Here is a 12212-nt window from a genome sequence, read left to right on the forward strand (position 1 = left end):
CCATCCATCCATCCATCCATCCATCCATCCATCCATCCATCCATCCATCCATCCATCCATCCATCCATCCATCCATCCATCCATCCATCCATCCATCCATCCATCCATCCATCCATCCATCCATCCATCCATCCATCCATCCATCCATCCATCCATCCATCCACGGCAGTAGCTTCGCAAACAAATTGTACTCACAGAACGAAAACAAGCAAAAAGTCACTTTGGATAGAAATACTTTCATTTATTGACATGAAACCATCTTTCTTTCTTCCCCTCAAATGCTGTGGAAGAAAGTCCACCGGTGGCGGTCCATGTCTCCGAGGCGGCTCTCCTCGTGTCATCGACGTAGCGGGCGTGGCTTAAACAACACGTCACATGATGTCAGCAGGTCAACGCCAGTGGTTCCCTGAGTTCCTTTTAAGGCAGTGACATGCTCACTGTGCTTGGAGCTTGCTAGCTCCCAACAACAAACTTGTTTTTTCTGGATACGTATCGTAACATTTGGTTTAGCCTCGTGAGCTTTTATTTAAGTATACACATGATGTAAGTTATTTTACCGGTTCTTTTATCACAAACAAAATATTTAGGTTGCATTACCTGACATGTTTCGGCTAGTACTTCCGCCTTCATCAGTGTCATGAAGGCGCAAGTACGAGTTGAAACATGTCAGGTAATGCAACCTAAATATTTTGTTTGTGATAAAAGAACCAGTAAAATAATTGACAATTGAAAACAAAATGAACATAGTACAAACATGATGTAAGTTGATTAAAAAAAAAAGAGAGAGAGAAACTATTTTTGCGCAGAAATGATTTTTCCCCATTATGTCAAGTTAACAAAACGACTATTGTATATAACCAAAATTAAAAATACTTCATTAAAAATCAATACAGCTCCCGCTAGAGCGCTAACGGGGAAATGTCGCCCTCTGGCGGAAGACATCTAATTATTTTTCTTTTTTTTTTTTACAGCGTCACCATACTTCTACTAAGTACAGATTGTTCGTACGTTTGCCACCTCTGCGGAGCCAGGCACTGTGCTGCCGGATCGAGCAACAAGAAACACTTCAAGAACAGAGAGGCGTTATTTTGAGATAGCTGTCAAGCTTGATGAAGTGCATGATGTTTTGTTTTGTTTTGTTTTGTTTTTTCAAATTCGAAATTGTGACATCATGGCATGGCATGGCATGGCATGGCACGGCCCAAGCCCCGCCAGAAGCCCATCTCCGGCAAGTCCACGGTGTCTTTCGTGCGGCGTCATCTCATGAGTCGAATTCACTGTCGCTGCTGACCGAGATGTCCGGCGTGGAGGCGCCGGTGCCCCTGTGCTCGGTCCCCGTGCTGCCATCGCTGGCCTCGGGGCTGCCCAAGTTCCGCGGGGAGGAGACCAATGAACGGGGACGGTCTGAGGGAAGGTGGGCCGGGTCCTGCGGCAGCCTGGTTCACAAACAGCAAAGAGAGTCATTGCAAGACCTGAGGATGTTTTCTCTCTCCATTAAATTGGGGATGTGTAATTGTGTCAATTATACTTTAAAATATCCCTTAGCTCTTGGGCACCCCCGAATTGTTTTTTACTCTCGTCAATTCACCAACTTATCTAACCCTAAAACAATCCATACATTTTGTGACATCACAGATGCATTTTAAGTATTAACGCAACCTAAACTTTTGGAGCACTCTTGAGGGGGGCGGAAAAAACTGAATTTAAATGATGGTGATTAGAAAATGAATGAATGCTTTTAAACATCTTTTTTTTTTCTTTCCCCTGATTGGTCTACTTTAGTAAATTCTTGCCGTCACGTCACAGCGCACCCAATCCAGGTGGTCGCTCGTGGAAGCCAGGTGTCACGGGCAATGGAAGGAAAGTTTGAAACAGGATTATAATGCTGAAATTGATATCAAAGGATATAAATGCGAATGCAGCAATTGTCGAACTGTGGGAGCCGCCGAGCGAGTGAAACGGAGCCAAGGCTACAATTTAACTCGTAAGTTGTCGTAGCATGTATTAATTAGCCTAGCGGCCCTAGCCGCTAATGTAGCCTAGCCGCTAACGTAGGCTCGCCGCCCCCTTCATTTGAATGTGCCGCCTAGCCATAGCCGCTAATACTATGTAGCCTAGCCGCTAATGTAGCCTAGCCGCCCTGTTCATTTGAATGTGCCTGCCTAGCCAAGCCGCTACTTTGCTGATCGGTGTGGTTGGTAGTGTCATGCTATATCTCTCTGATTATAATTGTCCTTTCTTCACGCGATTGTGTATTACCTCTTAACAAGTTGGAATTGAAACGCTGAAGAGGTTATTTTTTGCTATGAGCGTTCTTGATTTGCATCCAATGTAGCCAGCCCAGTTCATCGCCGGGGCTGCCATCCATTTCAATTATGAAATATACGCAGGTGTTTGTCTTTTGTGACTGTGATGAACCCATAAACATACATTTCATGATTGTGAGTGAGACTGATCATTTCAATGCATGATTTATTTCTTCAGTCTTTGTATTTTGAGTGTTTGATGATTGTGTGTGAGTGCCAGATTCTTAATTGGACCTGTTTTTACGCAGGAAAAGGAACCCATTCCTTCAGGACCAAAAACCCAACACAGGCCAGGTGATGGCCAGCTATGGGCCTGGTCTGGGCCTGAAGTTTAAAACCTGGAGAGGAACCTCTGCCGGAGCGGAACCCTCACTGCTCTGTTCTGGTAGGAGGTCGCTTCTCTCTATTATTATTTTAAAGTCTTTGCAACTTGCTTCCCATTCCCTTGCCAACACTTTGGCTGTCCTTGGGAACATTCAAAAGTCGGGCTTTGACTGGTTGAAGTGTGTTAAAACCTACATTAGGGACAAGTTGGATTGTTATGGTCCAGGTTGACTTGAAATATTTACTAACAACACATGGCGCCAATTTAAATCTGAAGCTTTTTGGTTTCTTAGTCTCAACAAGGGTAGATGGTTTTGCCATGCAGTCCCCACTGCTATCAAAATGATTTCGCGTTGACTGGCCAGCTCAAAGCGCCCCGCCCCTTTTTCGTCACTCACCTGCTTTTGGCGGAGGCGGCGCGGTCTCGTTGCCGCCGGTTCTTGAACCAGTTGCCGACCTGGGTGGGCGTGAGTCCCGTGGCCTGGGCCAGGTGGCGCTTCCTGGATGGGTTGGGGTAAGGATCTTGGAGGTACCACTCCCTCAGCAAGCTGCGGGTCCTCTCCTAGTCACAAACAGTGAAGAGGACGCAATTTATTAACTTGCTCAGAGACTAAGGCATAAGGTCACGGAGATCCTGCTTAGGGGTCCCTGTGACCACCAGGGGGCGTCCAAGAGCAACTGTCAGTCGTTTATTTATTCTTTTAGCTGTCAGTCTATTTTTTCAAATTGGTTTTATTACCGATCTTACCCATATAAGGGTTCAAAAAATAAAACGACTTGCATAAAAATAACCCATCCATATTGGGTTATTCTTAGTGCAGCAGTTCAGAGTTTTTTTTTTTTTTCTCTTTTAGAGTAGCATTGAGAACTCAGAGAACAAAATAAGATGTCTGTATTAGCTGTACAGTAATGACATGCAAATGTTTATGTTTGTCAATACATTTACATTTATTACAGATATTCGTGACTGTATTATTTGCCAAAGTTGATTGTTCTCGGACGACAACATATTTTGATCTAGATTCATGACGGCAAAAATCTCATTTACTCCAGGTTTATGTTCTTGTTAATCGATGCCACAAGATAGCAGCAAAGCACTGCTTGTTTTCCAACATTTCTTTAGCTACCATTCTTATTTATTCATTTTTCTGTGCAAAAAGAAAATGTCGTCACTCGGCACAGGTGTTTTAGGTTCCGATATTTAAGTGCAGTTTAGATATTCAAGCTACGGACGATCGTAAAGAGGTTGACAACGTTAACATCCTTGATGGAAATCCGTTTTTGACAATCACTGTGCCGATTTCTAATGTCGGCTTTCAAAATGGAACGCATAGCTAGCTATGAGTCGCCTATCGTGCCCTTGCAATCGTATTAGACGGGATATTATTGGAAGATGTACGTAGAAGTCACCGTCTATCCACTCAATTGGATCATGTTTAGCCGCTTAACGTGCTGATGGCAGCATCGAAGACAGGCCTCATCTCGCCACACGCGCAGGTTGGTAGAGTTAAACAACGCAAAGTCACTTTACCGAACAAAATCCAATGAAAACAAAAATACGGCGTAGGTTTTTAATTCGAGTGAAAACATCCTTAGTAGAATACATGGGAAGAGGATCTGGGGAGGGGGAATCCTATATGAAATTGTAATTCGTGTGAGAATTTTTTTTCTAAAATCTTTCCGTTTTTGTGGCGCAAAAAGTAATCCCAACGATGGAAGCCCGTTTTGGCAAAATACGCAATCGCGGATGAATTACCTTGAAGCAATGAGTTTTCTGCTCGCCGTCCCAGATGGTTCGGGGCAAGGGGAACTTCTTGCGTATGCGGTACTTCTCCACCGGACCCAGCGGTCGGCCTCGGAGCCTCTCAGCCTCCCGGTAGTGCGCATCCAGCCACAGGTCCTGCAGCTTGGCGTGGGACTCCCGCGTGAAGCGATGACTTTGCAAGATCTGGTAGAGCGCTTCGAAGTTGCCCCGATGGAAGGCCACCAGGGCTCGCGCCCGCATCACCGACTCGTGGCGGTTCAGAGCTTGCCCGGCCGGGAGGGACCACAAGAAGCGGCCGAGGCGCTCGATGTCGCCCGTCTCCTCCAGGTTCTCGCACACGCGGGCCACCTGCTCGGCCGTGAACATGGGCAGCGGGAACATGTCGCCAAAGAAAAGAACCCAGTACGAGCGACCAGGACCGTGTGCTTCGCGGCGGCCGGTGTCACAGATAAAGCTGCCGTGAGTCAGGCGGTATTTATAGACGGACGCAATTAGCATCTCTGCGCTTGTTTGGAGAAGGATTATCAGACCGGGTTTTTGGGTGGGTGGGGCTGGAGTTGGGGTGGGTGGGGCTGGAGTTGGGGTTACCCTGGCCCGAGGTGACACACAGCTCATCAGCTTGTTTGGCCGATTAGCCTCAACATACATGGATAGAGTGATTCGGAGACGGACGGCGCGCCAAAGAGCGCCCGATCAATACGTTGATGCCCGAGACTCAGAGGAGGTTGCCGTCAGGTGAAGGATGATCCACCACAAAGAAGATTATCATCCTCATCGTTATCATCTTTGTAACATCTGCACTCTTCAATATAAACACACACACCCACACACACACACACACAATACAACACGTTTCTCAGAACCATTCTGCGTGTTCTTGCTGTGGAGGCCCACTTGGCATAATTAATTAGTGGCTTAAACTGGAGCCTTCTGCCTACAAAAAAAAAAAAAAAAAAAAAACAACTGACCTGTTGATTCTGCCACCAAGCCAAGTAGGGGGTATCTGTGTGTGTGTGTGTGTGTGTGTGTTGGTGGGGGGGGGGGGGGGTATTAGCATGCTGTATAAATCCACAGTGAACACAATTAACAAGCAATTGGGAGGAGAAGTAATTAGTATTATCTACTTAACACTATGGCAGGGAAAATGGGTTAAAAACACATACACGCATGCACGCATGCACACACACACACACACACACACACGCACGCACACGGCTAATCCCCTCCAGGCAAATGTGTAAGGGCTAATTCCAAGCTCATTTGCAACTCAATGGCAGTATCCTCTCAGACAGGTCCATCCCATTGCGCCCCATAAGACATGGAGTGTTAGTTTTACACCTCACCTCACACAGGGAGAGCAGCCCCCCCCCCCCCCCCCCCCTCCCCTTCACATCCCGAATCAACGTCAACGGACGACGCTTGCTGACACGGGCCTCTCTCGCCACAGACGTTGTCATGGCCGCTGTTTGAGGGATCGGCTTACCCAGAAGCTGGACGTTAAGCGAAGCCGTTGAGAAAATTAGCCCGGCCAATCGGCGCCGGCCATGGATGATTGTTTTTCTTTTTTGTCGACACGGCCGGGAACTCTGACTGGGCAGTGACCCCTATTTGATTGAAGATGACTAGGAAATCCCCCAAACGTAAAATCTTGTATGTAATAATAAATGGCAGATAGACATTTAAAGTATCGAGTACCAATTGGGTACCCGCATGCAAAAAGTTCCAGATTTTTTTGTGGTACCGTCAGAACCGAATAGTTCATTTTTCACTTTGCAAGCTGTATCGATTTTCGCCAGAACTGAAGGGGGCAGTATACGCACGCGAGCAGCACTGAAGAAGAAGAAGAAAACGTTCGGTCTTTCGTAACAATGGCTTCAGCTGCTCTTTTTTTAATTTATTGTCAGTCTAGATATGTGACTTGAAGAATCTGTGCCACTGCTGCTCTTTTTTAACATATAAAGTCGACGATACGCTTTAAGCAGTTTTAAATAAATGAGTAAGTGGATTCCGTTGTTTTTCACCGTGATACCGAAATAGTATCGGTAATCGCAGCTATTGGTACCAACTACTGAAATTCTGGTATCGTGACACCACTAACGACGAGACGCTATGTATATTTAGCAAGCGGTATGTAACAGGTGTTAGTGGAGTTGTTTAGGATTAAAGGTGGGACTTATTCTTACCTAAGAGCCTAATGCTCATTAATTCCTGCTTTGGTGACTTAGCTCCCCCCTGATCCTCTGCGGACGGGACGGGACAGGCCGGGCTGAGGCCGGGCTGAGGCCGAGCCCGACGGACGCCTCGGCGGCGGGATCGCTCGCCCGTCCGAACGGGAAAGCCCGGCCCGGCCCTTTGTGGCTCGCGCCATTTTCAGTAGCATCTCGGGGATGCAGATAAATGGTCCTGAAGAAAAGCACGTGGGTGTGGAAGATCAGCTCCAAGTGAAGGTAGTAGTGAAAAGAAAGACTGTCGCCACGCGGCACAGCTTTTATTGATTTGGACCACTAAAGTCTTTGTTGTGCACCGCGACAGATGACAGGCCTACTGTGTGACACTTGAATTTAATCTGCCATTTCAAATCCTCTTAATCTGTTCGATCATAATGATAGCGAGAGCTTGACCGGGTCCAGAAAGGCCGCCCGAGCTTTTTCTTTTTCTTTCGAGGAGCCAGCAACTCTCGATGGAGCACTTCGTATTCGTACACTCGCTTGCTTCTCGAGGTGGATACGATTCAATCGAGCGGAATTTGATTAAAAAACCACAAGGCGATCACGCTTCCAAAAAATGTGGCCATGCGCCGTTTGCCGCGCCGCTGCTGCTTGTGACACGGTGGCTCCAGTCCTTAGCATCCCCCCTCCCCTCCCCTCACAGTTCAGAGGTCACGGGGTCAAATTCTGGGCTCAGGCCTTCCTCTGGCCCTCATTCCAAAAAGAGGCAATGGAAGACTCCAAATTGTCTATCCGTGTGAATCGGACCTCTCTGAAACAATACTTCAGTACGTTTGGCCCAACTTGATGTTCACTAGCAAGTGATTCGAGAGCGGAGACTTCCAACTGGACCGCATCGCCGGAGGAGACTTTTCTTCAGACTGCTTAGCGGTCCAATTCTTTTGTCGAGGCTCTCGGTGGTTGCGCAAGGCGTGTTGGCACACACAAGGCGTGTTGGCACACACGCGCTGGCTGTTGTGCCAACACGGACGAAGCTCATCGTATCATAGGCGCTCTCAGCTGCTGTCATTCATTGATCGACCAGGACGGCGTGGGAGCCGAGGTGTGTTTTCATGTTTTCAGTGGGAAGCGTGACAACCGCGTTTGCGGGGCGTGCGCGTGTGTGTGGGTGGCTAGGGGGGGTGTGATCGTTGGTGTTGCTGAGCGCCTATGACAGCAGGGGTGCAAAGCTAAGAAGTGTTAGTGTGGTGAGAAGGATTACATTTATCTGCCAGGCCTCCTTTTCTCTCCCTCAGCTAGCTAGCTAGCCAGCTAGCAAGCCAGTCCCGTGTCACATGTCGTTATTGCCACATTTTGGCGTGCAGGAAAATGGAGGGACTTGTTGCATCCCGGGAATTTAACAAACGAGAGTAGCTGGGGGGTCCGTAGCCGCGTTTACGACCAACTTTTGGCTCTTTGTATTGTCTATTGGGTTGACGGGCTACCTTGGCTCATTTCGTGGGAGTTTACTTTGGTGAGGGATGTAAAGTTTTGATAAGTTTGCATAGACGTCAATGGTCTCCAAAGGAACCAAAAGTTGGATCAGGTGATTTATTTCCCCAAAAAGATTTTTTTGTTGTTGTTGCGTGGCTGTGTGCTTCCATTCACCTGCCGCTTGTGTTATTGCCGCCAGCGTGCTTGCCCAGAACTTGTCGTTGGTCTGATATCACATGGATGATACCTCGTAGAACCGACAAAACCGTCTTTGGAAGTGGCCCAATGCATTTGGCAAAGTTACATTCAAATGACGATCCACCAATCAGCACCCTTCAGCCACTCGTGTCACGTCCAGGCCATATTTGTGCTGACTCCACATTCTTTGTTTTGGGGGCAAAGAAATATTTGGGAGATTTTTCCCGCTCCCTGTATTTGTTACCATGTTACAGTCATGAACATTTTGCTCTACTCTCCCCGTGACCCACAAGGAGGGCTGACGTTCTGGAGCGGCCTCCTCCCTCCCTCCCATGCCCGCAGCTCATGGCGCCCTCCTGCTGCTTTCCCCCTGCCGAGCCACAAGCAGAGCTGCTCTCCTGGCCCGAGATGGCTGGGCGGGTTGACTGGCCCTCCTGCCGGCCCCGCGCAGGAGAGGGCGGCCCTAATTGCTTTTGGCGTAAAGCTCTGTGACCCAGATTAGCCGATGGAGATAAACCCCCCTTTGCTCCTGCAAACCTGCTCCGCTCCACACCAGCCACCCCCTCTCTACCTTCTGCCGCGTTATTAACGACCGCGACGGGCAACCGGGGCGACTCGAGGGAACCCTCACGCTGCCTTAATGCCAAGTCGGGCCCCCGGAAATTCCAGCCGGCGTGTCATCGGAGGACGCTCGGACACGATTCACGGTACGCCGGGCTTGTCACAGCACAGAACATCACAAGTTGTCCTTTCTGGCGGCAGATGGCAAAAGCGGGCCATGTGACTCATGTCAACATTGAAACGGACCAACCACTCGGCCCCCACCTTTCTTTTAACCATCAGCAGTGATGGGGGGGTAAAGTGTCACCACACAATCTGTCAAGCAACCTAACTCGTACGAAATGTATTCACAGAGATTGCTTCGCGAGTGCATCAAAACAAACAATAATCGAATTGCCTTTTTTTCTCTCCCTGTCTCAATAATTGCAATTTTTTTCCCACATGGTCCACTTCTTTCTATTTTCTAACAAACAATAACAACAATTTCTCACAAACTTAGTAATATGAAGTTACCTCTATGCTAAAATAAAGGCCCATGAATCATAAATTAATTTGAAAGCATTTATCAACTACAAGAATAGTAAAAAGACAAATAAGCGATTGCATCATAATGTTTATTGTCCCAGTTGTAGTTTGACCTATCTTAAAACTAAAACCTTCCTGTTGTGTATTAAACAAAACCGTATTAACATTGTCATCCCTCGCTAGCTTACTACACTAGCTTGATGCTAACACACAATGAACAATGCCACAGAGGGGCTTTCGAAACTAGCACCAAAAGTTCCAGGTGTCACATGCCCATTTGACTTTTTTTTTCTGGGTAGCCAGAACCAAAGGTTCCCAAAACTTGAGTTTGGAATACTTATGGAGACAGAAGAAAAGCCTCGAACTCAAAGTACTCATTGTGTGGGTACTTTGTCTACGGATAGAAAGATTGACTTCCTGTTGTGCTTGTCATGGCAACGTCGTACTACAGAAGACGAGCAGTGCTACACAACAGTAAAAATAAATAGAAGGCAAGTCGTTTTCTCTGCCAAAAAGGGTGATTGACGAGGGATGTGCCATTTTACAATAAATACAAATACAAGCATAAAAATGTCAAAAGTACAACGTCAACTATCGGTCGTCAGTCGGGACTCAGCGCATCTGCTGCCATCTAGTGGTCACCGACGGACATCACTGAGCAGTTTCTCTTCCTCACAATCAGAGGATGTTAATGTGGAGGATGGCCCCAATCACCCCTATCCCCAATTTTTGGGGGGATTCTTTATATTAGCATCGCCTGGCGGAGTTTGGATATTTGGTCTTCAGAGCCTCTTTGAAGCTGCGAAACAGGAGCCGGTTGCGATTGTTTTCCTCGTCCTTCTTAGCGTGGAACTCGCCCTGGATCTTGAAGCCGCGGTGGACCAGGAAGGCCGAGCTCAGCACGGAGAACTTGAAGCCGGCTACGTGGAGCTCGCAGGCCTGCACAAAACAAGTGACCAAGTCGGATGAGACGTCACAATGGAATATGAAAGACAGTTTCGCGTTCATTTGGATCTGGTCTCGCGTGCCTTACGAAATCCCGATTTGGCTGCTCTGCACGCGCTTGACGCCATTTCTGACCTGGCTGATGCGATTGAAGCCGTACTGCTTGAAGTTCTCGTCGTAGAGGGGCACGTTGCGTGGGCCGATGTAAAAAGGCTCCCATGGATCCACCCAGGTCAGCGTGTAGGCCACTTCCAGGGCGCCCGAAGTGTCCCGGACGTGGCTGTTGACCCACTGCGAGTAGTTGGTGGGGGCTTGGCATCGAGGGCACAGCTCCTCATAGAAAGGTCGCACTTCGCCCACCTGGTATAGCCGCACCAGCTCCGCCTTGGTGGCCGGGATCTTCCTGGTGTGGCGGATCTCGAAGGCGGGCAAGACGAAAACCTGCTCCGGGTCAGGCCGGCGCCCGGCGATCATCTCCAGGAACTGCCGGTGCAAATCGGCCGCAGGCATCATGTCGATGTCAATGATGAGGACGTAGGAGGCCTCGGTGCCTCCTCGGGCCACGTTCCGAAGGAGGTTATTGGGGTAAGAGACGTCGGCGCCGATAGCGTAGTTCTTGTATTTGTCCCTGTGGGCTTGCAGCCGGGCGAAGACGGCAGCGCAGTCGCCCAGGCCGGCAAAGTGGTGGTGGTCCTCCTCGGGAAAGCTGGCCGTCTCCCCCGAGAGACACACCAGGTGGAAGTCCACCAGGGCCTGCAAGCGAGGACACAAAACGCCCAGCGCGTACACCAGCGCCGTGGCAAACTTGACGTCCTGGCCGTGCGCAAAGATCGCCACCGACAGCGGGTTGCGCCAGCGCTCCACCAGATCCTCCAGGTGGTGAAGGTTGTTGATGCTCGTGTGGGTGGCCAGCGTGAGGACATTGGAAGCCGGCTTGTTGGCGAAGTCGCTCTGAACCATGTTCTTGTACACGCGGTACTGTCCGCTGTGGTCAAAGATCCCCCCCGTGGAAAGGGAATATCTCAGGCGCTCCTTGCGGGCGTTCTTCTCGGCGTGCGCCGCGACGCTCCCCGGGCCGGAGCCCCCGAAGAGCTCCGAGTAGCTGTAACGCTGCTGCTTGCCGTGCAACTTGGACAAGAAGGACAGGTAGAGGAGCTGCAGCAGCGCCACCAGCAGCAGAGCGCTCAGCACCATGCGGAAGGCCGAACATTTCTTGGGCAGATGCATTCCTCACAAAGTGAGCCGAAACGAGAGGGAACGTCGCCTACCTTGCCATTCTTGCCGGTGGCCGCTTCGCCTAGCTTAGCCTAGCCGCTTAGCATAGCATAGCATAGCATAGCATAGCATAGCATAGCATAGCATAGCAGCTGCGCTACCAGCTGGAAAGGCTCCCGACGAACGCCGTGAGAGCGAGCGTCATGACGTCACGCGCATGTCCAGCACGAGGGCAAGGACCTTTTAAATTGAAAATAATAATAAAAAGGGCCACTCGGCTCGATATCACAGACACTCGGTAAAATCCCGTCATAATTTGGTCATTTTGACAAATATATTTCAAATGTATACGTGCTTGGGCTCTTTGTACACATTATTGCCCGATCTAAGCTGTTTAAAATGCCTCACTCTGTTTGTCGGACAAGCTATTTCGTTCTACCGAAAAGGGGGGATTTCGGAGGTATCAGGATTCGGCATGCCACGATGCCATCAATATGTAAATTAAATGTGTAAAAATGGACAGAAAAAAATGGATAGAACGCCATGCTTTATTGTCACATTCTCCTCCACCATGCCATGCCAACTCTTAAATTCTTCTTCCTTCTCCACAGCCCAGAACAACCAAACACCAATGAGCTACAGATACAGTATTTGCCTGCTTTACAATACTTCTTACTTTACCATTTAACTTTTGTCAAAGTGGATTATTTGGGAATTTAATTTGGATGTGTT

At 48.7% G+C, this 12212-nt stretch overlaps 2 protein-coding genes across 3 annotated transcripts; both read right to left on the reverse strand.

Annotated features, from left to right (window-relative positions):
- Positions 1-216: 216 nt before the first annotated feature.
- On the reverse strand, positions 217-4855 carry six7 (SIX homeobox 7). The gene is made up of 3 exons (XM_049757161.2): positions 4387-4855; positions 3029-3192; positions 217-1436 (listed from the first exon to the last, which is right to left on the reverse strand). The coding sequence occupies exons 1-3, from the start codon at positions 4774-4776 to the stop codon at positions 1262-1264; spliced, it is 729 nt and encodes a 242-aa protein (XP_049613118.1). The 5' UTR covers positions 4777-4855; the 3' UTR covers positions 217-1261.
- A 4964-nt stretch (positions 4856-9819) lies between these two features.
- On the reverse strand, positions 9820-11492 carry b4gat1 (beta-1,4-glucuronyltransferase 1). 2 transcript variants are annotated; one of them, XM_049757086.1, is made up of 2 exons: positions 10401-11492; positions 9820-10259 (listed from the first exon to the last, which is right to left on the reverse strand). In XM_049757086.1, the coding sequence occupies exons 1-2, from the start codon at positions 11490-11492 to the stop codon at positions 10068-10070; spliced, it is 1284 nt and encodes a 427-aa protein (XP_049613043.1). In that variant the 3' UTR covers positions 9820-10067. The 2 variants fall into 2 exon arrangements, with proteins under 2 accessions (XP_049613043.1, XP_049613053.1); XM_049757096.1 differs by having other exon boundaries at positions 10116-10259; positions 10349-11492.
- Positions 11493-12212: the final 720 nt, after the last annotated feature.

The sequence above is a fragment of the Syngnathus scovelli genome, chromosome 1, assembly GCF_024217435.2.
Source record: "Syngnathus scovelli strain Florida chromosome 1, RoL_Ssco_1.2, whole genome shotgun sequence".
Lineage (NCBI taxonomy): Eukaryota > Metazoa > Chordata > Actinopteri > Syngnathiformes > Syngnathidae > Syngnathus > Syngnathus scovelli.

What these genes read in the sequence shown, in the direction of transcription:
- b4gat1 (XM_049757086.1), bottom strand. Translation starts at nt 11,492, where the DNA reads ATGCATCTGCCCAAGAAATGTTCGGCCTTCCGCATGGTGCTGAGCGCT. An exon ending in GCTTCAATCGCATCAGCCAG is followed by an intron (nt 10,260 to 10,400) that starts GTCAGAAATGGC and finishes TGTTTTGTGCAG; the next exon opens with GCCTGCGAGCTCCACGTAGC.
- six7 (XM_049757161.2), bottom strand. Translation starts at nt 4,776, where the DNA reads ATGTTCCCGCTGCCCATGTTCACGGCCGAGCAGGTGGCCCGCGTGTGC. An exon ending in AGAAAACTCATTGCTTCAAG is followed by an intron (nt 3,193 to 4,386) that starts GTAATTCATCCG and finishes GTTTGTGACTAG; the next exon opens with GAGAGGACCCGCAGCTTGCT. An exon ending in GCCGCCTCCGCCAAAAGCAG is followed by an intron (nt 1,437 to 3,028) that starts GTGAGTGACGAA and finishes TTTGTGAACCAG; the next exon opens with GCTGCCGCAGGACCCGGCCC.